Below are 26,515 nucleotides of genomic sequence, written 5' to 3'. Positions count from 1 at the left end.
ACCATTAGCGCTTGTGGGGCTGCGGAGCTTGACCAATCCGTTTCCGTGGCGCTGTTTCTCCGAAGGAAGTAGTTCAACGTCCTTGGGACTGACTTCGACGACGACGACGTTCGCAGCAACCAACACTCTCCGCCACTGAATTTGGTGCGTGCGTGTGACTTTTATTACCGGCACTCGGTGGTCACACCTTCTCGGGGTTTCCTTTCGTTTCCGCTTTTCTTTTCTTTCGAGTTTACCTTACTTTACGTAATATCACAGTTATTAACACACTTTTCGTCGGTCGAATTTTCGGTTATTCTTCTTGGGCTTCTGTTCTTTGGTCGCCACCCTCACGGCCAGCAGAAGCGCGTAGGATGTGTTGAATTATTTAGGTTCTCGCTTATCTTTTGATCGGAATATTTTTTTCCTATTTCACCTTGCGACGATTTGGTAGGTTCAGTTCGGTTAGCTAAAGGAAGGGCAACAATCGATACGATGACACGTTTTGGTAACAGATTGCTGAACTTCTGTTCGACGGCTTCGTAGCACAACAAACTTCGGGGAAAGCGAGTTCTTCACTAGATAACAGATTCAGCACGTTTGCTTTTTCGGTGCAGAGCGGTGGATTTCGGTTGTTTCACTATTTTCTATAACAGGCCCATAGAGGTGTGGTAATACTCCTCTCCTCTAGTATTCTGTGTGTCGGCAATGTTACAGACGAGACGAACTGATAAGGACCGTTGATGGCGTTGAGCGACGTAATCAACACTCTGTCTACGTATTGTTTGGCGTAATAAATAACTCTGTGGGGACGAACGGATTCTTTTCCACTTTCTAACTTCGACGGCTTCTGTTTGCTTCTATCTCTTGAATGTATCGTATCGGAACGGTTCGAATCTGGTGAGATATATATTTGTAAACATTGACATGGAGTACGGATCGTTTCACTGGATTGTGTGTCGACGAACTCCCGGTGTATCGGATTTTCGCAGCCTCTCCTCGATGAAGCCGAACTCGAGCAGCAGCTATGTGTAGTCGGGTGTGCGAGATAATTCTAAATGCGTATTTCGGTGCTCTGGCGGTTTGTACATGTATTTCCGTTTTTTCGGCAACGAGGTCTCCTTTATTGATTATCGATTACTTGGCTGCTTCGTTCCTACTTTCGGTGTTGTTTTCGCGCGTGTCTGTAGTTATGTGCTTCCGAATCTACGCATCAACGAAATGAACGCGTTTGCTGGGGGCTCCGTTCTAAGGAACATCTCAAGAACACCTCCGTAGAGGGCACACCGACCGACCGGCGAGGAGATTGTCCTGGATAGGCAGAGTCGTGCTTCTCCCCTTTTTTTCCTGTCCTTCGAACTCAATCGCTCACGCGACCTCTTCTACTCTCGAGCCGCACTTTGCTCGACGGCCATTTTAGCTCCAGCTTTTTTTCCACAGCCTCTCCAATGTTCGCCTCTGGAACACTTGACGTAGATTATCTCTCCTCCACTATGCACTGGCAATATTTTCGTGTCTGATTACATCTATTTTTCGCAGTGCAAATTCCGCCGAACTCAGCCATTTTCCCACCCACAAACTTACGCCACTAACAACGTCATCATTCTCGCCCTCACTTCGCCGGAACAGAAACTAGCAGCGTACGAGCTGCTCCAGCATTTTCCAAAAACAGATAATACGCAATCTGCAATACCCTCTGAACTTCTAAGGAAACCTTTCAACGAAAAACACGAACCTCAAGTCACGCCGTCGAGTTCAATATGTTTTCACACTTTGCCGCCGCGTTACAATTGCGTTGTTTGCTAATTTGTGTGTGATGTGCTTTGATGATATAATAACAACAAAAAAATGTTTCGATTTTCGCGCAGTACAATTTTTCCGCAGTTACTTCCACACGGTTCACACGATTCGCTGTATCTGTTGGCGATTCTCTCGGTCGCGGTCGTTCGATGCTTCTGCCAACAAACAGTGCCATCAAACCTGGCCACTGGATGAACCACCCAGTGAGCGAACGTGCGAGCACGCGGAGAATTCTACCAAGATTCATTTTTCCGTACTTGGTGGCTTCACGACGCGCCAGTGGTAGTGGAGATTGACGATAGGACCACCCGCACCACACTCCATATGATTCCGGCTCATTCACAGCTGGATGCGGGCAACACTATGGGCCAGAATGTGTGGACGGTAACAGATAACATACATACTAAATATCGTGAACACTAAGCATATTCTGGACTTCTTCTTTCTGGTAGTACAAAGCAAAAATCGGCTACGTATTTTTAAGGTCCTTATGATGAAGTTCAGCTATAGGGAGACTGTACCTAAAGGGTCTTCCAAGGTGTAGTTCGTGAGTTTTGGTGATAGTAGAATTGGCAGCTCAACAATTACGACGGAAAACTCCAATTCATCATAGAAACAGAAAGCGGCGGATCACTACCATAACCATTCCTGAACTCATTAAGGGATCATTCAAATATTACGTAACGCATCAGGGGGAGGGAGGACGTTACGGTCCATACAAATATTTTAAATTGTCCATACAATAGCTGTTACGTGGGGGAAGGAAGGGGTCTAAAATTGGCGAAATTTGCGTTACGTAATATTTGAATCATCCCTTAGTGATTCACAGCAACGACAGAATCTTCGAAAGACGGACCTTTGAACGGTGTATGGCGGCGGAGAAGGAACAACGAGCTCGCCAGACCCTACGACGAATCCAGTATCCAGAAGGTGCCGAAAGCCGGAACGTGGAGGGCAGTGAGCGAGGTGGCTTGATCAGAACCAAAAGGATCTGGAGAGTGTTAGCCGAAATCGAAGTTGGAGAGACACATCAAAAGACCTAGTAAATTGGCGCAATCGTTAATGAGGTTTCATCAAATTATTTGATGTACCGTCGATGGGGGTGACAATGGACCCCTAAGATTGGGTCAAAACGGAAAAAAATATGAAATATTTGAACTAATAATGCTGATATCACTAAAATTAATAATTCATATGTGAGAGAACATATTATTTCACATAATTAATCACAATACACATTGTTAGAATTATGTGTTAGTAGTTTTTGTTTAATATATCAACAAACGTGTATGTCAAAACTAAAGAAAATTTACACCATTAAATTTCTCCTGTGCATGGACTTTAACCTCTATTGTTATATTAGTAGAAGGTTCAAAGTTTTTTCAATACATTTCATTCGTATTATCCGGAATCTATCTGATTTATCCACAAAACAAAATATTTTTTTTTCGGTGTAGTGTCTAAAACATAATTTTTTGTCGTTTTACGGTGCCGTGTGTACTCTTTCATCATTAAGATGTGTTCATTCTTTCTAAATGCAGCATCGCTGAATCATCAAACAAGTCTATTTGAGGATTCCGTGCATTGAATAATAATAATGCAACGCATTTAGACAACTTCACAAACCAGCAACTGTTTTTCGTGCGCAGCAACATCGTAAAATTTTATCAAATGTTTTTTATATTTAATTATTTATTAGTATTTTTATATCATAGAAACATCTAACGGAAGTACAAATGAGTTGGATCGATGAAGTACCGGGATTATGACGTCAAAAACTGCCTGAAATAGTTGATCGTGGAATATCGCACCGAAATACAACTATTTGCGAAGGTTTAAAATAATCACTGTTTCAGTACGCCTTTCAGGAAACTGAACAGGCTTTATGGCAATGGGGATGAGACTTTGAAGATAATTTGAAGTAAAAAACAAGAAAATTTATGTAAACTTGACGATAAATGCTGGGTTAACACATTTTCTTCTTAGATGTCTTTTAGTCTTGTTTGCATCGTATTTCACCAATATTTGTCAGTTGTGAATAGTTTTGCAATCATATTCTCAAAAACAAGTTATTTTAATTACAGTGACCCAATGTCACTCCCTCTATGGGTCGAGATTGGGTCATTTTTCATTCACTTATAGTGCCGGAGTGAATGAACATTTTTTTAATTTTTTGAACAGTTGTTAATGTATCATTAAAGTACATACACACCAAAATCGAAGTTTATGAGAGTTAATTTGCAACAGTTATTCAATGAACAGTTCGTAAATATCCTTTTTTGACCCATTCTCACCCCCAACGAAAAAAAAATAATGACGCTGATGCAACAGTGAATACAAAATGGCACAGCACCTTCGTGCTGTGCGTACACGAATTCTCTCTGCTATTGGAAGTTTTTTTTTAAACTACCTAAACAATAAAACAGTACTTTTCAGTGCTAGAATTAAAAACGGTACTTTTCAGTGCTACTAAAACAGTGCTTTTGAGTACTATTCGTTTATTCACTAAAAATGGTTGCAACCACGAACAAAAGGAAGGGTGAATCAATGAATTCACAACTTGCTTCCAAAAAAGTGGGGTTTAAAACTGTTACTAAATGTGGCAAGAATGAATTAAAGGACGTCTCTCCGGAATGCGAACTCTCTTCCAAGGGTGAAATGGATAATGTTAATCACCCCTATTCTGGATACCGAATAGGATTCGATCGAAAGTTGGATCCGCCGTAAACAAGAATGAGGGTGAATATTTGCATCGAAATGAGCAATCAGTTCGATGCTCTAGACAAATTTTCCGGACCCCAAATCGAAGCAGCCTCTAGCCCAGGCTCTTTGATTCAAGTGAGGAAGCAAAGAGTGCCGCCTATCATAGTCAGTTGTTCCGAATTTGGGGGATTTAAGCAGGAAATCTTGAACTCCATTAGGGGAATCAAGGTCTCCTTTCAAATCGCAAAGAAAGGAGACTGTCGCGTTTTGCCGGAAACTCTTAAAGATCGCGAACTTCTTCTCAAACATCTTGAAGAGAAGAAGCACATTTTGTTTTACTTATGACGACAAAACTGAACGTTTGTTCAAAGTAGAGTTACTGTGCACGTGCTGTAGCTTTAGGTGCAGGAGCCTCATTGCTTGTAAGCGCACGGGAGCGCTGTACATCGTGAGACCTTTTTTGGTGCGCCTCATTTTTCTTGAGATGTGTCTCACTGCGGTCTCATGCGCTCCGTCACATGTGCTATTTAAAATTCAACGCAATAATTGAAGTGATTACAAAAGTTTTCAACGAGGATCGAAATTGTAACTTTTGAATCGCGAGTCTTCGATCATATCATGTAGGCCATCCTGCATGATGAGGCGAAAATAGCTGTAGAGGCTCTTCGTTACTAAGCAGTTGTTTCACAACTTGGATACCGATGGCGAGCCATAGCGCCGAGCAGCGCATGTGACGAGTCTCCCCGAGAGCACATCACCTAGCGCGCGCTTTTAGAATTTTCATGAGCCTCCATCTAGCGCAGCACACTAGGATTCCGATGAGCTGAGAGACGGTTTGGTTGGAGGCTCGTCAGTACATTTATGTGCTCCTGAGAAATATGTAACTCTAGTTCAAAGTCGTCTTGAAAGGTCTCTCAAGTGACTATAAGTCACCTGAAGAGATCAAAAATGGAATAAATGATTTACTTGGATTTTTCCCAGTCCAAGTAATCATTATGAAAAAGAGAACCCAATCTGGCATTGTTCGGAAAGGGCTTTCTCAAGAATATTATTTAGTTCACTTTAACAAAAAGATCTAAATAATATTTAAGCTTTAGAAAAAGCAAGACTTATGTTCGATGTCCGTGTGAAATTAGAACATTTCCAGAAACCTAGAAGAAATTACTCAGTGCCATCGGTACCAAAAGTGGGGTCATGGTACAACAAATTGCCGCATGGATGCTAAATGCATGATTTGCGGAGGTTCTTTTCACGCTAAGGACGTCTGTCCAGTGAAGGAAGATACCACAAAGTTCGTATGCGCAAATTGTGGGGGCAATCATAAGTCAAATGTTTTGACTTGCTCTTCGCGTAGGCGAGTCGTCGAGGCTCGTGCCAGACAGATGAACAGTAATATCCGTTACGATAACGGTCGTTTCCGAAATTTCCCTGGTATAGTATCGAATAATGCTCATTTTTCAGTTAACGATCGCTTGAATAGGAATCATACCCATCAGGTGGATTATAATCATGCTCATTCACAAACTAATGTTATTCCGTCGGGTAGCCGTTAGAATCTTTTTATTTCGAATGTATCTACCCAAGTTAAATCCTTTGTCGATATCGTAGCAGGTAATTTGAAATCCTACCCTTTTCATACTACGAGTACCGTTCTAATTGTTTCAAATCAAATGAAAAAAAAACCTGCCGCCACAGCAAACTTCTACTTCGCCTCTTCGTCAACCGAAAATTCTAACGGAAAATCATCAGATAATGTACCCACTTCAAGTGATATCCCAAGTAATTATTTCCAGGGCGCTACAAATGAACGCTCATAAAACCACGGTCAAGGCACTGTTGCCTTCATCGCATCCCATAAAACCTCTTGTAGATTAGAACGTGACTAGTTGGCCCACTCTGAAAGAGGCTATGAAGTGCATATTTATGTCACACAAATAAAGCAAAATAGCATTAATGGTAGCCATTTTGAGGCCACCTCTTCTAGGTGAATGTCGCTTCATCTTGAAAACGATTTTATCACAACGTCGATCTTGCCGGATTTATTCCAACGTAAACAAAACAAAATAAGATTGAAAACACGTATGTGGTAATTTTATATCTATATATTGTTAAATATTGGAAGTGATTTATTTGGCTATAGTGCTCAAATCTTTAGTGCCGAGTGGTATTTACTGTGAAATGTGATGAAAAAGAAGTAAAATTGTATGCGCCCCCTCTGAAAGTGGTATTTCTAGTTATTTAGCATTTGCTAAAATAAACCGCCAGGTGAAAAATAAAGCATATATTGAACATTTGTTGGTTTGATTGGACAGAAATTATGTGTTAAATTATATTTAGTCAGTTTAATTATCATACCATAGCATCTTATGAACGAATTCGTGGAGATAATATGATTTGAAAAAAGTGAAATTGTGGCAACCGGTGAGAAATTAATATGGCGGGACCATAATTGATAGATTCATCGACAAATGCTGTTTTGTCATCATGAATACACAAATAAGGGCACATTGTTGTGATTCGGCATTTGTGGATGTGAAATTGCTTCAATAAATGCTGATCGAAGATGATTCAGCTTTTTTCGCATTTTATGGTAACTAAGCAGCATTCAACAAAGTTTGACAGATTGAGAGTGCTGTATTGGAGAAAATACGCAAAAACAATGACAACGGACATTAATTGGCGTTTTTATATTAAGAATAAGTGTTTTTGATTATAACGCAATGCCAATGATGGTGTGGTGGGTTATAAATCCGCAATGCTAATGGTTTTATCGCATATTAAGAGCCCAATACTGATTTGAGAGGTATAATAAGGTAAGTTATCCAGATTCAAGGGCAAGTTAATCAGTTTGACAACAAGGTGTATTATATCAATCTTTTATCATAGCCGTAACAAATAAGTGTCATTCAGCCACTTCAAGCAGTTTACATGAGGTATCATATGCTGCAATAAAGCCGGTTTTGTAGCCACAACATTTTGACTTTATATTTTGTCTCTAGAAGGTTTTAAAAACAACTAAGAGCTGTCTTACAAAATATCATCTTCTAGCAACGTTCAATGTCGCCTCTAGCTATTATAGCATCCACGTAACTGTCATAAAACATTGATAAATCCACATGAATGCCAAATTGCTGTGGAATTGTTACTTGGGATGTCTGCCTCTGAGTTTAATTTTCTAAGCAATTGAATCTAATGATTGATGCAATGCACAATGGTCGGGCTCCATATAAAGGGGCGGCCAAAACTACCAAAAACTTTTTTGAGATTTTCATGATTTTTTTAATTTTAAAATATACCTCATGTGTTATATTATTATGATCCTTAACTGAAATTGAACTAAAATTTAAATTTCTATGACTTTTATGACGGCAAACTGGCTGAAGTCAAAAAATTGAAAAATATAACTATAAAATAAAGCACAAAATTTATAATTTAGGAATGCAATATTTCCCCAAAGTTACCCACTATCTGAAAGCTTATAGTTCAACACTTTTATCAAGCATGAGGATGGAAAAAAATATTTGGTTGAAGTTTTAATACTATTCAATATTACACTTTAGTGATTTTGATGATCTTGAACATGAAAAACAACTCTTGTCGCGTCATGTCGCCGCCATTTCGAATATTGCACATCAAAAAACATCCTTAGATCTCACGAAAAACCTTTAAAATTTTTGCAGAAATTTGCTGATTTGCAAGTTAGAGCTATTTGAATAATTCAATATTTTACATATATTTTGTCGATATTTTTCATACAAAGTTTATTTAAAATATATTTAACCACTATTCATACACATTTTGATCAAACTCGATCAAATATAAACAAAATTTGTGCTTTCAGTCCAGTTTGATAAAAATTTTAATTTAAAAAAATCTTTTTTTCAAAGTTACGTAATTTGTGAATAACCCCTTCTGAAACAACAAAAATGCCAAAGAACATATTCAGATTACATATTTCATCGATTAAGGCGATAAAAATAGTTTTGGCCAAACTTCACTTTTTCCCGACCATTGTGCAATGTTCAAAGCCACCCCTATGACTGAAGCAATCCAAATTGGTATAAAATATACTAAACAAATTGTTATTGGAATATTTTTTTTGTAATGAATCCACTAAATAATAATTAAAATATTTTAAATTGGAATGCTCGTTCTTTGAATGGTTAAGTTGACGAGCTGTTTAATTTTTTTACAGCTAATACGTTATTACTGAAGCGTATTTAAAATCTGGATCCAAACTCAAAAGAGATTCTAACTTTTTTGTATTTCGTAATGATCGACTTGATGGGGCATGTGAGGGAGTTGCAATCATCAATCATAGGAGTATAAAACATAAACTGTTTTCGTCATCTAAAGTTTTTGAAACTTTAGGTGTTTCAGTTGAAACACCGCTTGGTAAATATACTTTCTTTCTTTCTTTCTTTCTTTCTTTCTTTCTTTCTTTCTTTCTTTCTTTCTTTCTTTCTTTCTTTCTTTCTGGTGTTACGTCCCGACTGGAACAGAGCCTGCTTCTCAGATTAGTGTTCTTATGAGCACTTCCACAGTTATAAACTTAGAGCTTTCTTTGCCGATTGACCATTTTTTTGCATGTGTATATCGTGTGGCAGGTACGAAGATACTCTATGCCCTGGGAATCGAGAAAATTTCCTTTACGAAAAGATCCTCGACCAGCGGGATTCGAACCCACGAACCTCAGCATGGTCATGCTGAATAGCAGCGCGTTTACCACTACGGCTATCTGGGCCCTTCTTCCATAGCTGCCTATTTGCCTTTTCAATGCTCTGGACAGCAAGTTAATTTGCTCCAAACTGACTTTTTTTCATCAGGACATCCAGCAAGTTTTTAATTATGTTCCACAACCCTTGGCTTTATGGATCGAAAGGTCTGAGCCATCAAACTGAGAAAAAAAAAGAATAAAAAAAAAAATGTTTTTTTAGAAATTATGGAATATTTCAATCCCGCAGCAGCCCACAGTTCCAATTAGACGCAAAACAGCCTTCTTGGTCTCGGTCTCGGTCGATACCGCATCAGCTGAGCTGAGCCGGAGAGCCATTCATTCTTTATGCTCTCACCTTCACCTTGCTCTTCAATACTATGGCCTCCGCGCAGCAATGGAACTTTTGAGCGATTGCTTCAAAATTACCTATCTGTTGAGCCCGCACCGGCGGTAGCGCTGTCTGTGTTCATTTGTCCAATCTCACTCATCGTATGTTCACCGTGAAAATTATAAACAAAAACAACCCTCATTCCGCCGCAGAACCCTGTCCTTTCTCCTTCTTTTTCTTTTTGGTTCCGGTCAACTGAATCTAGCACCACCAAGCTAATGATTTTGATAGTCGTATCGTTAATAGAAGTGCTTTCCAATTATAACTCAAATTCTGACATCCTAATTGGACAGAATCTGGTACTTCGCCTAGGATCCGGTTAGAATCCAATTTTGTTCTATTCGTAATTAGTTTATTTATTCTATTCTCAATTATTTGTTTATTACTGAAGTTGCCGATTTTGCCTTTCGTTTTGGTCATTTAGACTTTCATCACTTACTGTGAACGAATCATAGAACGAAATCCATCAAGCCTAAGGAGGGCTCAACAAGCTTGAAGTTTGTGTAGAGAATATAAAGAAAATCTATGTTACAATTATATTGTCGGTCGGGTTTCCCGTCGATAAATTTCTTTTGTAAGTGACTTGAAAGTTCCCCAATCAATATAGAATAGACTGCAATAAACAAGGAATAACACAAAACACAAGAACAGGAAATAAAAAAAAGTCTCTGATTCTGTGACAAACCATTTCGACATTCACACTGAGTGACCAGCCCACTGAAGTCTGCCGTAGTTCACATGCTTATCAATATTCGCATTTTTATACACTAGATACAACTCGTGATTCATGCGTCTGCGTCACATAACATTTTTGAGTTTCCCTCCGAATATTGTCCGCAGCATTTTACGCTCGAAAACACCAATGCCCTGTACCACTCTCTTTTCTGTCGGGTACCGGCCTCAAGCAAACGGCTGCTGGCGACATTATTCATGTCTGTCACTCTTCGGCACTCTTCATCAAACCAGTCGTTTCGTCTTTGTCGTTCACCAGTGCCAATCATTTCACGGCGTTGTTGTCAAAGCTTCGTGAATAGGTTCCCACAGGCTGTCGACAGCTTCAGAAACGTTGATTCCTCCCAACTGCTCATCTAACTGATGGCGGTGGTACTGTGCAGCTACTCCAAGTCGACAAGCGTTGGATATTAAAGTGCAGTAGTTCTGGAACTCGTGACGCTGGATAACCGCGCCCAAATTTAAGATACAATGAGATAATTTTCCGAGTCGATATTAGGACCTCGGAATGTCCCGACATCCATGAAATCTGAGAAATCTCGTCCATCAATCAGTACGTGGTCGACTTGGGAGAAAGCATCGCCACTCGGATGTCTATAACAATTCGAAACTCATTTTTTGCAATGGGAAAGTCATGTTTGTGTTACAATTTTTTTTGACGATAAGTAAACTCAACACTGTCGGTCTGTGTGTGTGTGTGTAATCCAACTAACACCCACTGTCCGGCAGCGATATTATGGAAGAAATCTTTCTGCAATGCTTTTTGATGCTCTTGCAGAAAGCTTTAGTCCAGGAGTTAGAAGGTGATAGCTCTATTGCAGATCCAGTGACCCATTTCAGAATGGCTGGAGAGACACGTCCATTCAGAAGTCACCTTCACTAACAATAAGCCCCGCATGCATGCATTACCGTTATCAAATGGATAAAGGTAATGAAAACACACTTCCTGTTTAAAAGATGTTTTCTTTTAAACTGGCACATATTTAGTTTTTTTTAGTAAAAATCATAATCAGAACAATCTCACCGAAAACCATCTAAGGTAGCATTGCCGTCGCCATGGAAACCTTCGACTCAAGCAGCGTTGGGATATATTTTTCTTCCTCTTTCGCCTTTGCCGCGCATTCGTTCGTCATTTCACCACAAAAAAAAAAAAACATTTCTTCAATGTCTTTAATTGCACGACGTTTTTTCACTTTTCTCCAACAAATCAAATCACAGAACGTGATATTTGTTGCTTCTAATTTGTTCCTTTTGTCAGAAAGAGGCTCTTTTTTTTATCACGTTTCAACACTCTGGGTGGCGGTAGAACCCAAATCAAAATTTCGGAGACAAATTTTTCCAGGGATAAACCAACTAGCCAGTTGCAATTGCCGGTGAACCGTTACAACAAAACACGAATTATAACGTTTAATTACGGGGGTTTTCGGTGATTCACTCTCAAACAAATTCTGCAGGCGTAGCACTAACCAATATCGGCGGAATCACGAAAAACGGGAGCACGAAAAAAACGCACGCGGAGCAAAATTCAGTAAACTCAACACTGTCGGTCTGTTGCCAAAATACTCTGATTATATCCACAAATCTCTCATATAAAGGATCTCTAGTTCTCAGTGCTGTGTATATCCTCTATATAAATTCCTCGTTGCAATTTTTCCGTTATTTATCATGAAACCATTCAAACTAATTAGCACATGTCTTGAGAATTTTCCATGGTCGCTAAACAGAAAAATAAACTTTTTACATTGCAAATGATCTTTAACGTATACTAATTTTTCCACTGAATTCAGCAAAATTTTGTTGAATTTTGCCTTGCTGTTTTAGTCAAGCTTTGTTGAATTTTTCAACAAATTTAGCTAATTATTAGCATTGGTTTGCTGAATTTCTATAATAAATTAGTGATTTCCAGCAATTAGGATCTCTGAACACTTTAACTTGGCAAAATTCAGCAAAATATTGCAGAATGGGTTTAGTGTAATTTTAACCATTGAGAAATATAGGTCATATTGGTTTAAGTTTTGCAGTTTCTTTAAAATGTCATCAGTTTTTTCAAGTGTCTTACTAATCTATCAAAAAAAAAATTCTAAGGCTTCCTCAAGAATCATTAATTTTTCTAATAGATTCTTGTTCCTCGGTAGTTACTTTAGAACTTACATAAGTTTCATCAAAGTTGGTTTTATTTCCTTGACAATTCCTTGCAGAGATTTCTTAAATAATTTCAGAAATAATTCTTGAATGTATGCTTAGGGAAATTCTTGGTTGAAATGTTATAGAAGTCCTAAAAGCCATTTTGGTAAGACATCCTAAGAAATCTCTGGATAATCTACTAGATGAATTCTTGCAGATGTTCTAAACGAGAATCATAGAAGAAAACTAAGAAACTAGATAAACTCCAGCAAGTCTTCCACTTTCTTGAAGAAAATCTGAATGATTGTTTACAAATCCACAAAAAATTCCCAAGAAATTTGTTAAAAATATCCTTAGAAAAATGTCTGGTCAGATTATATAAGAATTCAAATTTTTATCTCCTGGTAATATGTAATATATGCTTTTTGTTTTATTTTATTGTTTTCGGTTTTCTCTATTAGCCACCTCTTTTTGGTATATTTTTTCAGGCATAAACGTCTCTAAAATTCTTATTTTCATGGTACTTAGTAGACTGGCCCAGCTCAGTATGGGAGAAAAATAAAGTTGTATGATTCCACGGGGCACCCCCCAGGATTATTTCTTGGGGTTAGACGAAGCCTTTCTGAAAAATTCAGCTCATTTGGTCGTTCCATGAGCTGGCGCATTTGAATTGAAGTTAATATGGGATTTTCAGCTCAAACATATGAGCAACAGCACATCATGTACTGTTTGGTTCAGGAAAATTGATGATCGCGTTCAATTGGACCCAGAATGTCAAAAACACTACTTGATGTAATAGCGAAGAATATTGTAAAAGATTGTACCATGATCAAAATTAATAAAGTTGGTGTTTTAACTATCTGAAGTATATCATGCAACACTGCTTGTATTTCTTCAACATAGCTTGGAGGTAGCCACTAAGCGCATCATAGCCACCTATGACCGTGGGCGAGCTGAGGCACATGTCGCATGCATATAAGTGACTGTACGGGAGTGCTGATCTAAGCCTAACTTTCAACAACTGAAAGAGTAATGAAAATGAGATTAAATCCAGATACAACCTTCTGCAATTATGTTCATTAGGGTATCAACTAGTGTATTTGTCATTCTGGGCTTATTTGAACGCGAACAATTAGTATACGGAGCGAAACAGTGACATAGGATCAATTTTCAATATATTTGAGACGAATATCCCATACAAACTTCAAATCGAATGCGCCAGCTGGTGAAGCAACCAATTGAGTTGAAATTTTGAGAGAGCGTTTTTCTTACCCTAAGGCTCATATCTAGGGGGTGCCCCGTTGAGTTTTACAACTTTTTTGTTTAAGGGCCAGTCTAGTACTTAGTCAATACCAGTCCTGTTGTGAACACAGAAAAAAAAAAATCCCACCCAAAAATATACCTGACTTTATCGGTTGAACCCTTTATGAGTTGAACCCTCAGCATAAAAACCCTAAAAGGTGTTCAACACCTTTGAGTTTATTGCTACATTGTATTTGTATTTAATCTTTATGTATCACATTTGTAGATAATCTTATTATGAAAAAGACGTTCATCCCTGCTGTTGTCAATTTGAAGCGAACGCTTAGTATTTTTCCTTCTCATCAGATGTAGGGAGACCTGTGGGGAGACATTTAGCCCGTCATCCTTAGTGTACACTGTGTAGTAATCATTGACGTCAATGGCTACATAGGACAGACCGCGCACGGGATGCGATCCCTCGAGAGCACGAGGCTGGAAAAAACTCTCGGCGCGTTGGCCCAACACCTAAATAACCGCATCATCTTGATGAAGTATGGTGACGACATTTATAGGGGGAAGGTCTTCACTTTCAAATTACACGGCTCATAAATAACAGGACGCAAAAAAATGGGTGGGTGGGCATCAAGAACCGCGTTACTTGTCTGACAATATCTGTTTTTCATTAGCGTAACCCATCACTTGTAAGGCCTATTTTTTATGCGTCGTCATTTATGGAAGGACCTGCAGCTAACGCTGTCGGCGATGTGAAAATATCATCGTGCAGCAAACGACCACGAAGACCAAACGGTGTACGACAGTGTCGTTGCTGTGATTAAACGTGATTGAAGGACTCGGCCAGATGGGTGACTTGGGGGATGAAAAAAAAGCACGGTAATGAATACGACGTCTGCAGTCGGTGTCAAAGATATGCGAAAAAACAGCAGACGACTGTTCCAGTTTCACTATCAACATCCGCGTCGTTAAATCCACCAGCATTTTGTGAGCCCAGGGACCATTTGCCAATTCAATTGATGCTCGGAACAACAGTTTGCGTACAAACCTAACCAACGAATATAAGCGTTCCTGCTAAAGATGTGGCACTCGTTATGTTGACGGTTTTGGAATGTTTTCACGGTTTATTACGAAACTACCGGCACAAAAACCGTAACTATTTTAATCTTCATTTTATTTGTTTTCCAATGGCAACTATGAACTGGGATCTTAATTGACGTATAATGCATGTTTTCATGAAATGAGTTCATGATTCAGGGATCCTGCGTCATGATTTCATGACTCAACTTACCACTTTGCAGCACCAAAATCGGAATCATAAATGACAGGCATCTAAATAAATGAAAAGTGCTCATGATATCAGATACTGCTTCATGATTTCATGACCGAAATTGCCACTTTTCGCATCAAAAATAAGAATCTTAAATGAGAGATGACTAAATCCATAAATAGTGCTTATGTCTCCATTCCAGCATACATGCTTCATGATTTGAGGATTTAAATTGACATTTTTTTCGCTAAAAATTGAAAACGTAACGTACAGCCGGCGTTACGGTAAAATGTTTTATGATTTCATGGCTTTCGGTCATGGTGTATTTTCATAACATGAAAACACACCTTCCTCCCGAAATCATGACTCTTTCTCTAAGCAGGATTCCTGCATTATCTGTGACGGGTTTTAGATGTATTTTTTGAGTGTGCTAGTCAAGGATATGGTGTTGAAACATAATGAGACCTTAGAAAGATTTTCAAAACCTCTCAGTTCAATAAATTCCATTTTAGGAGGCCGCAAAATGTTCGTAAAAATTTAATGGAGGTCGCACCTTCAAAAAGGTTGGGAACCACCGGCATAGAGTATCTTTGTACTTCCCACACGATATATGAAAGCAAAAATTATCAACTTTAAATGCTCATGGAGCACCAAGCTGATAAGCGGATATGTTAGCTGGCACGTCCTCCAGAAAATGTAGAGAATATGCTTTACTGAGCACTCTAAAGCTTTCTGTTAACGTTAAGGTGAAGATGAATCGAAGCCAAACCTCAAATTTTCAAGAGCACAAATCTGGAGAACCAAACATCCGTTTAAGCTGAAAACTTAATCGATTGGTCACTAGCTGGTGGTGACCAATCGATTAAGTTTTCAGCTCAAGCGGGTGCTTGGTTCTCCAGATTTGTGCTCTTGAAAATTTGAAGTTTGGCTTCGATTCATCTTCACCTTAAAGAACCACTATTTGCTTCAAAATGTCTGAAGTCTCATGGTCATTAGAAAACTTAATAATGTTCCATATCCCTCCAAAAGTCGCTCCGCATAGCCTTGCGCTTCAAAACGCATTAGAACACTTTCGCTTCGCGCATCACCCGCATCCGTACGTATTTTCTCAACATTATTGCCGGCTTGAAAAAAAAATGCTAAACCACATTTGGTCAATGTCAGTATCGTCTGCTTACTCCACACCGCACAAACTCAGCAGCCGCCGCCGCCGGTAATTACCCTGGAGGCTGCCCATTTATTGGCCCATCAACGCGCTGCGCACACAAAATTGGCTTTTTTTGGCGAAGGCCATTAAATTTCTACCAAAAGGCTTTTTTTCTGGGTGGCACTGCGAACATCCGCTTGTGTAAATCCATTCGTTCGATCATTACGCGGTTAGAGATGCGCATCGGGTCTGACTGGTGCAGTGGCGTACTCACGAAGGGAGGGATAAAAAACGTTCAAAATATAGAATCTTTTAGAAAACAAAGTAAGGATTAAAGTATTTTAAATTTTAAAATCGCACTACAATTGTTTAAAATACATTTTAATTGTGGAATGACAGTTTTCAATGAAAACCATGCTGACGTGCTCAAGTAAAGCCCCACATTTTTTCTAAACCCCTCCCAAAGCGAATCTCTGGGTACGGCACTGGGCTGGTGTACAACGATCATGATCATCGACAGTCCACGACCACAACGACGACAGCAAAAAGCACGACGACGGCTGTGGCGCCAGAGAAACGTGCAATTATCCCTGACATTGACACAACATTTTCCTATGACGATCATTCGGCACTGTCGCTCTTGTCGTCGTCGTCGCCACCTCCACTCTACATCTTGATGCAGCTCATGGAGCGCAGACCGAAAATCTGTAAGGTAGTTTGAAACACGTGCACCTGCAAGATCACTACCGATCCATGTAATAGTGTCGGCTGCTCTGAGTTGTAACCCGTTTTTCGGAACACAAATTTACAAAAATGATTTCTAATCCATCGGATTACATGTTCATAGAAACATCTCAACAAAAATTACACATAATCTTGTAAACAGTCTACGGAGCGGGGACGATAAAAAAACGTGAATCATTATTTTGCCGCGACAAAAAGGCAAATCACCGGTTGTTCCCCAGCTATTAAACCACACCGTCCAACGTAGTGTGGCATTAACATTGTAAATCGGCAGCCTACCCGAACAGAAGAAAATTGTTGCAGAGTACCTAATGATTCTTACTTAACTGAATTAGGTATGGAAGGGTCCTCTCATGCATATTGCAATACCTAAATAATACATAATGAATTTTCATCTAGAAGTGCAATTTTTCAATAGAAGCTCAATACTGCAAGCAGTCGTTAATAGCTCAATACCTGGACTAATGAATATTACCCCATTATAGTATGCACATATACTGCCCATAACTGCATAACAGTCACATTCGACATTTTTGACAAATTGGAGTTAATACCGGGGAAAGTCATCAAATGATAAATACTTTCGATCAACTTACTAAAATCTGTAAGTTTGTTCTAGAAAATTCGAAAAAATACCAAGTTGTTTTGTCACACTGGCAAATGTAACCGCATAACAGTCACATTGAGATTATACATGAGGCTCATAATGTAGTAGCAACGAAATTTCTATCAGAATTATTTTCTGTCCATTCACCCAATATGCGGTATGAGTTGTACAAGATTTCAGCCTCAAATAAGCTAGTTTGAATTCTTAATGATTTTTTTGAAATTTTAGTTTCCTCCCATACTGCAGTAAAATACAAACTTGGTATACCATTTACTCAATGCCTACTTTTGTCGAATGTTACAAATATGCAGTTATGGGCAGTATAGGTGCGAGTAATTAGTTCCTGCTCGAGACTATACCTGTAGTTGAAATGATAAGGGTATCCAAAACTTCATCATACTGTCATTTCAAGACTACCTATTGCAGATAAAAATCGGATTTACACACACTTGATTCTTGCACCCATCCAGAGTAGATTTTGTATCCTGCTCGGGTAGCCACATGTACTGCCCTCATGAACCACCGGCATTCCATGCGCCGTAGATTAGACCGCGTGTTCACGCAAAGATCACCTTGAAACGCAATACACGAACAAACGGAGCGACGACGACGGTGAGAGGTACCTAAAACTAACAACATTGGCTCCCTCGTCTCCTTCGCCCATCGCACTACAAACAGACTATACAAAGTATAGTCGTCGAAAGGAAACGTTTCTCCGTGCGGTGATTTCGAGACATAAACAACCCCTATCTCGCGAGGGAAAATTGAATCGCGAGCGGAAAGAGAACGAAGAGAACGAAGTGTGCTTTTAGATTCTAAGGCCTCCCCCTGAACAGCGCATGCTTCATTATTCGGCCCGTAGAGGTCTGGCCATAGGTTCATCCTCCCCTGAACGGTGGCATTCTCGTGCTTTCTCGTGATTCTCTGCCGGTTCCAGCGCAATTTCCTAATCCGCCATGCTCTCAAAGTTCACTAGAAGTCATGCTCGCTCATGAATGCCCATATGCCGGTAGAAAATGATTGAGTGCGCGAGAGTATGAACACGCAGTTCTTATGTGGAAAAGATAGGAAATAGACAAATCGATCAAAATGAGGGATTCATCATACATTTTCGTAGTGGATGTTTCGCGATCTTCAATTAGTGATGATAATTGCCTGTTTCCAGAGCCGGAATCAGCTCGGGGTCGGTATTATGAGGGCGCTATTAGCTATGGTCCTGGAAAAAGCCAATTTAACGTTCAGAAATCCGTCATTATTGAAAGTAACATAATTGTTTTATCATTCACTACATTTTTAGCTTTATCACTTACAAGCTGTTGTTATCACCATATCAGTGAACCTCAGTTTAAAACTTACAGGTCTTAACAACTTTAATGAACCTTTTAAAAAGCTCCTTTAATTGTAGTGTGGGCCTATCCACACTACAACACTTTATCACACTAAGAAGTTCTTAAAACGTTTGCCGAATACCGTTATTGGACGTATTAGTTTTGTAGCGTATAGGATTATTCTTACAAAGATTAAATAAAAGTAGAAAAGCTCGTACAACATTCTAAAATACGGAATAAGTCTCTAAAAAGTCTAAAGTATCCATTTTAACAAAAATGGTCTCTAAAGTCTTTTTTTTTCCGCTTGCAATCAATCATGCTGCATTTTCTATTTCAATTTTTCGATTCATTTCTACAGAGATTTATTCTGTAATAATTTCAGAGACTCCTCGAGAGATCCGTGCAGAAATTCTTCCATTTTTTTCAGAATTTCTTCGAGCAGATTTTTAGAGGATGCTTAAAGGAGTTTCTACATAGTTTGCACCAGGAAAGCTTTGAGCAGTGTAACGCTTTTAATTCTTGTAATTTCAACAAAGAAAGTTTTCCAAGAGGCTTTCTCAAGTAATTTTTTGACTTCTTTGAGTTCTTTCACTGATTTCTCCAGTTGTGTCAAGGGAATTCGTTTAAGAACTTTTCTAGGAAAATCTACAACATTTCCTACGTAATTTTCTCCAGTTATGCTTCCAGGCATATTCATATAAATTCCTTCAAGAATTCATGCACATTTACGCCTAGGAATTGTCGCCGAAATTCCTCCAGGGATTATTGAAGGAAATATGTTAAGTACTATTCTTAAATAAATTCGATGTAAAGTTCCTCCAACTACTCTTACAGTTCTTCGAAACAATTTCCTAAATATTAGCTGTTAAAAAAAACCTTGACATTTTCCTGGAGACATTCATGAAAAAAATCGTTAAACACTTTCTTGAAAAATTCATGTTACGGAGGCTCATCCAAAAACGTATAAATTATATCAGCTTACACTTATATTTTGATTTATGGGCAAAGATTTTGATTTCGCTATTTAAAAACCTTGACCAATATAAATGTATGGTCTTTCAATGTTTCTTATTTCGGACGCTAACTTTCTTTTGCTCCTTATTCCGGCCACTTTGAATCGAATTTCAGACAGCTCATGAAAAGCAAGATGAGAAGATTCAGATTGATTATGCACATCCAGCCATTAGAGAGACATTCAAGCTAGCTGGGCATCCAAAATTTTAATGGATATCGATGGAAATTGCTTATAAAACACGCCTCCAAGTGAATAATTTGGAATGGCTGACCGGAATTTGAATCAGAATGATAGTTCCAGAATGTGTTCTTAATGCAATATCTGCTTGAAATGTTAACGAAATTCTGAACAACAATTGTGTAACAAATCCAAGAAATTTGGGAATCGTGGTGCTTGTTTTGAAAAAAAAAACGATGATAGAAACATTGAATAAATTCCTGGAGGTCTTAGGATTTCCTTGATAAAAATTTGAAAGAATTTTTGGAGGAATTCCTTAAGGAATCTCTGAGGTAACTTCAGTGTTTATCATAAAAAAAATCCAGGTTTAATTATTTTATTTTAAAATGAAACTCTTGGAGAGATTCCGTAGGGAGTTCGTCAAAACATTAAATCAATTAGATTAGATGCTTCTAAGAAAGGAATTAGTTTGCAATGAACTTATAACTTGTTTTGATTGCACCTTATTTTCTATCGTGTTTTATCGACACCATCATTATGCTGATGGACAGTCAAAAGCAGACTGCATTCCAATAGTAATCAGTTTGCGATTCGAGATATTTTTAACATAGCTTAGTGAAGTCTTGTCTTTATAAGATGAGCAATTCCAGGTTTTAAGGATAGGTGTTAATAGACACTACTGCTTAGTTATTAGTAAACTTGGTCGAAAAATACGTTTAAACAGAAATACATTTACAGAAGTGATTTACAAATTGTTTAAGAGGGGCTTATGCTGTATAAGCTATTTAATCTAGTTAAAACTTTATCAAGGTTGGGTGACAAAACGGCGAATGTCAAAACGTTGAATTCCTGAACGTCGAAGGGGCAAAACGTCGAAAGAATGGAATTAGAAGGGAATGAACATTTCATCGAAGAATGATTCTTCTCCGCAAACCGTTGACCAAACCATTTATAATTTAATGCAATTTACTCACAATAAAACCCTAATAAATAATACCTAAGACCATACAGCATATAAATTGTGACTTGGGTTCGAGAGGCCCGGGTTAGAGCTGATAAGCGCATTTTTTCATTCCACTAACAGTATTGAACCGATTGATCCATTCAAATTGGTCGAAATTTATAGGAAATTGTCACTTTTCACCCTTCAAATTGATCTCAGTTAAGCCAAAAAGAAAAAAAATACACTAGATGATATCCATGGAAAACCTATTTCTTAAAAGTTGCATGTGAAATAGACCTTTTCTCATTTTTCATCTGTAATCTCGAAACATTATTCAAAAAGCCTTATCTCCGAATACAAAACAAACTTACATTATCGATTCATCGTATTCCGCAGACAAAATTTTACACATTCACTCTGAACCTACTCGGTTTTCACTTTTAGATCGTTTAATTTACAGATTTACAAAACGGCATAAGTCAGATTTTGAACTTTCGAAATCTAACTAGGGAAAGTGTACCGGTTATGGCCATAGTTATTCCCTATTTGGTCATATGTGTAATTTCGATTACTTTCACATTTATATTATTTTTGAATGTTTTAACATCAAGGTATCGTAAAATGGGGCGAATAGAAACACTTTCCGACATGTTTGAATGTGTACAACTTAAACCGTGTGGATAAACACCAATTTTATTAGCGTTAAATATGGGTCCCGTCTTCCTTTGCTGAGACCCCAATTGCTGTTAATAAACAAAAATTATATCGTACCAGAATTTATGAAAATGTTGTATGTTTCTATTCACCCCGCAATGGGGCGAATAGAATCACTGTTCAGTAAACATCAATACTTTTTTTCATTTTAATGGAAAAACAAACACTTTCAATTGCATCCTGAAGAAACACCCAAATGTATTTAGTTAGTGAAGAAAAATAAAAATATTAAAAACAATTTCAATTTTTGATCATACTAGAAATCGATAAAAATGGAGGATGTTTCAAGCTATCAATAATGGTTGAGATCTCAATAGTTTCTCCTTGATTTTTTAATCAGAAATGTAGCATTTTTTTTTTTTTTAAATAGAATAGCGACACTCTGTTGCTATTGAATTAATGGAACAATCTATTTCAGTAAGTTTATAAAGTTTATCATTACATAATAGTTGCATTTCTACCTCTAGGTCGTTTTGTGTCTATTCGCTTCACTTTTTCTATTCGCTCCGTTTTACGGTACATCCTTTATCTTACTCCTAAAACACACAAAACTTTTCAAAATGTGAATAAATTCAAGTTATCATGTATGACGAAATAGGGAACCACTATGGCCATAACTGGTACACCTACCCTACTACTTTCAACGCTCTGTTATTTGAAGGGATGATTCGTGTTACAATCAAAACAAAACATCACTTAAGTCGATTCTACATTGGTACAAAAACGTTGTAAGTACCTAATTATATAAAACGGTGTATTATTTTGTTATCAATTTTTTGAGTGAAATAATAGAAATTCCCTCGCTTTTTTTAGATCACGCTCATTAAGCGAAGTTCACGCGAAAAAATGTAAAAAAGAGGTTGTATTTTAGAACAGTTTTGAAAGACAATTTATGATTCTCCTCATTTAATTTTCTCAAAACCGTATGAAAAGCATAAAAATTCAGATGGTTATTCTGGTCCTTTTGGAGCACCGGAATAGCCACCGGAGAAATTCGTATTATGGAACCACTAAGTTACATTTTCATGATTTAGAAACCTGTGACTCTTCTTGCTGGCGAATTCCATCCAGAATGAGTCGAAAAAAATAAAAATCGTGCTCGAAAGTCTTCGATTTGGATTAGATTTTGCACATGTTTTTGGTATGGTATAATAAGTGTTTTCCATAGAAAAATTGATTATTTTGACTCAAGAATAACTACTATTATGGAAATTTAAAAAATATTAAAAATGGGGTTTTTGTGTAATTCAAAATTTAAGTTTTATTTTTGATTTTTTTTAATGGAAATTAATAGAATATTTTTTCAGTGTATACTTTTTTCCTTATAGTCCAAACGTTTCACTACAACTTCTTCATAGAACATTTTTCTCTAAAATCAACTGTTTCGGAGATAGAATTTTTCAAATAAGTTGCATGCTAAAATTCATAGGCCATTTTCAAAAGTTATTCTTGAGTCAAAATGATCAATTTTTCTTTGGAAAACACTTATTGTATCATACCAAAATCATGTGCAAAATTTACTGCAAATCAAAGATGGTCGAGTTCTGTGACTGACCGATTTGACATGGAATTCGTCTGTTCAATTTCAAATGAATGACCGCTTTTGTTCTTTTTGACCAGCTGAATAGCCCAATAATGACCACCACAGGTATCCGTATTGTGATATATTTCATTTTTAACCCAGAAATTATGCATTCGACGGCTCAATCTTTCTGATTTTTTGAGCATGTTACCCCTCTCAAATAATGAAGAGTGCATGACCACTTTGGTTCATTGTAGCCACCAAAATAACGCAGGAATGACTATCGGAGAAACCCGCATTGAGGGTCATTCCAGTTTTCGTACCAAAATGATGCATTTAACGACTCAATCTTCCGGCTTTTTTGGGCATATTACCCATATCACACAATATTTTATCAATGACCACTCTGATTATTTGTGAACATTGAAATTACCAAGGAATGACCACCGGATAAATCCGAATAGACGGTCTTTTTAGTTTTCTACCAAAACGAGGCATTCGATGGCTCAATCTTCCCATTTCTGAGCATGTGACTCCTCATAATGAGTTGACATAATGAGTCCTCATAATGAGTATGCAACCATTGAAATAATCGAGGAATGACCACCGGAGAAACCCTTATAGCGGGACATTATAGTTTTTGTACTGAACTAGGCATTCGACTACTTAATCTTCCTTATCCAGAAATGGCTACCGAAAAAACCCAAGTGTTAAATAAAGCAAGTATGATAATATATTTGATTATGTGCATATGATACTTATAATGAGTAGTGTATGATAGAAATATTAGAGAGATTCATTTGAGTATTGAGATAACACGATCTATAGATATTTTTTTTATGAATTATGGAAACTTGTTGTATTTTTAGCTGCTTGTTTGTTTCGTCATGGAGGGTTATCTTAAACCTTTGCATACAAAAACATCTAACTTTGATCTCACTGCTGAATTTCAAATTATTTTCAATATTAGCTTATTTTGTTCCATCCGTTTTCTTTAAAGCCAAGGAACACATCCCTTTACAAGAATCATTACATGACTATTAATCATCTTTCTTCTCCATCTTTCCAGGAAAAGGACGTCTACGGCAATGAAGTTCAACGTCTGGGGCGACCCTTGCCAGTCGAATACCTGCTGGTGGATGTACCCGCTTCGACACCGATGGTTCCTCTGTTCACATTCCACGAGCGAAAAGACGTCAGCCAGTACTTCCCGGTCGAGAACCGAATGATCGACGGTCACATCCAGGACTTTGCTGCTCTCAGCGACTATCTCGCCAAATCACGGTCGATGGACTTTTTGGAGGTTTGGTTCCGTTTATTTTTTATAATTCGCAGTGGACTTCAACAAGCTTTTCCTTGTTCCAGTGTATGTCCGACTTTCATCTGTTGTTCTATCTGTATCGTATGGATATGCTCCCGATGAAATCGCAAATGGGACCCTTGTTGGAGGCAGTCCGCACTAAGGACAAGGCCGCTGCCAACGAGTGGAAAAACCAGGAAGTTTGGCGAACCCTCGAACAACTGATCTCTGCCAGCTCACACCATGACGAGTAGGTTTCCTTCGTTTTTCATGATTGCAAGTTTTGTAGTCATAAAATGTTTTGATATTTCCAGCTCCAGTATGAGCAACGATGTGGAGTTCGTTTCCGCCGGTGAGGCGGAACAGAACTGGACATGCAATCACTGCACGTTCATCAATAGTCGGGAACTGCCAACGTGCGAGATATGTAATCTTCCCAGGTAAGTGATCCTTTTTTTTGCTACAAAATCCTTCTAAACAATTCATATTGTCGCATTCCACAGAGTTTAAAAATGCTAAATACACGTACTAAGTAGCTGCAGATGGATGAACAAGTTTTAGCTAACAACAGCAACTTTGGATATTGCAAATTTGTATATTATCTATCACAGAGAACAGTTGAAGTTTCAGTTTGGCAAAACAAAAGATTGGGCAATGGAAAACATCGCTTCTGATAAAACCCTAAATAATATATCTATTTTTGATTTAGTTCTCTCAACTGATTGGCTAATATAAAACAAACCTAAACTAGAGACAGAAAAGTCAAACAATTTGCTGTAGCACTTCTAGCAACTGGAGGTATGAGCGTGGGAATGAGGGATAAAATTAATCAATTTGATTCTTAATGATAAGAAAATATTTATTTTCAAACTCAAAATAAAATGATTGAAGCCTGCAAGTGTGCATTTTTTGGTTGAAAGTTATTTACGTAGATATCACAATCCAACATTAGTAGTACCAATACATTGAGTGTGCTTATATAGGTCAAGGTGAAAGGAGGAGAAAATTTTGCTCTGCTGTCGCTAATACAACTCGCTTACAACACAGAAAATCTTAGCTCAATGATTGTGCAACACACAAAATGTAAACAAAATTTTGACTGCAATTCTTGAAAGTACATGCCCATACTAGCAAAACCCTATTTAGGTTTCGAAAGTTTCGTACAAAATTTTGAGTTACCTTTTTTTTTCTATTTTCGGCTTGATTTTTGTTTTGTACGGCTATATCGCGTAAACTTTTAATTCCTCAATACAACCGCTAGACAAAATGTCATTCATTTATTTAGTTAACATATAAACAGATAACACTGAATCAACTCATTTACTTCAAAATTACTTCAATTACTTCAAAAATCAAACAACAAACACTTCGATATTGAACTAATCAAACCTGAAACTTGTACATAAAGTGATTCAAGCATGAATCACGTGAAAATGAAGTAAATCAGCCCTAACCTGCATGAACATGAAGTCATAGCTTAGCTTAGCTTAGCTTAGCTTAGCATAGACTGACTACACATATCAATGGTTGCTATTCCGTGATTGACCGAAGTCAGTGAAAATGCATAAAGAATCAACTAGAAGTTCGGCTGGGATTGGCCATAATCTTCTTCAGTGTGCATAATTCAGTGCCTCTATTTATACAGGGTCAATAACGGTGCCGGCCACGTCCTTGCAGTCAGGTGGGATTGGGGGAAGGAATGTTAGTGTGTAACCTTTGCTATTTGGAGACCGTGTTTGACTCTGCATCTCCACAAAGGTTACTGGGAAGGATGTTTGTTAATGGGGAGGATCGTTGGGTCAAAGGATTCACTTTGATAAGTGATTAGACCATGATAAATAGTTTTTTGTCAAATATAAATATGCTTTTATGAAAATATAATATTTTCATTTGATATGAACAATTTCTATGTAAAGGAAAATTATGCCGACACTTGAGGTGACGAACCATTCAAAGTTTGTTGAACAAATATCTAAATGTAACATTCCTACAGCTGTCAGGACGAAAGCATGTGTTATTATATTTTACTTATTTGAAAAGAAACAAAAACT

The 26,515-nt window shown here is 37.8% G+C and overlaps 2 protein-coding genes across 3 annotated transcripts in view; one reads left to right on the top strand and one right to left on the bottom strand.

Moving 5' to 3' along the window:
- Positions 1-1,917, bottom strand: part of LOC5567400 — a 34,019-nt gene extending 32,102 nt beyond the window's left edge. The window contains exon 1 of the mRNA XM_021849089.1: positions 3-1,917. Coding sequence (XP_021704781.1) covers positions 3-5 — 3 coding nt within the window. The 5' untranslated portion in view covers positions 6-1,917. The remainder of the gene's footprint in view (positions 1-2) is intronic.
- LOC5567399 (nuclear protein localization protein 4 homolog) overlaps positions 1-25,216 on the top strand; it is a 101,259-nt gene extending 76,043 nt beyond the window's left edge. Inside the window, exons 8-11 of one of the 2 annotated variants that reach the window (XM_021849093.1) lie at positions 24,234-24,467; positions 24,530-24,714; positions 24,779-24,904; positions 24,968-25,216. In XM_021849093.1, coding sequence (XP_021704785.1) covers positions 24,234-24,467; positions 24,530-24,714; positions 24,779-24,904; positions 24,968-24,974 — 552 coding nt within the window. In that variant the 3' untranslated portion in view covers positions 24,975-25,216. Of the gene's footprint in view, positions 1-24,233; positions 24,468-24,529; positions 24,715-24,778; positions 24,909-24,967 lie in introns of those variants that run through there. The other variant, XM_021849094.1, reaches the window with a different exon arrangement.
- Positions 25,217-26,515: the final 1,299 nt, after the last annotated feature.

Source organism: Aedes aegypti, chromosome 3 (assembly GCF_002204515.2).
Source record: "Aedes aegypti strain LVP_AGWG chromosome 3, AaegL5.0 Primary Assembly, whole genome shotgun sequence".
Lineage (NCBI taxonomy): Eukaryota > Metazoa > Arthropoda > Insecta > Diptera > Culicidae > Aedes > Aedes aegypti.
This window is presented reverse-complemented; position numbering and strand designations above follow the sequence as displayed.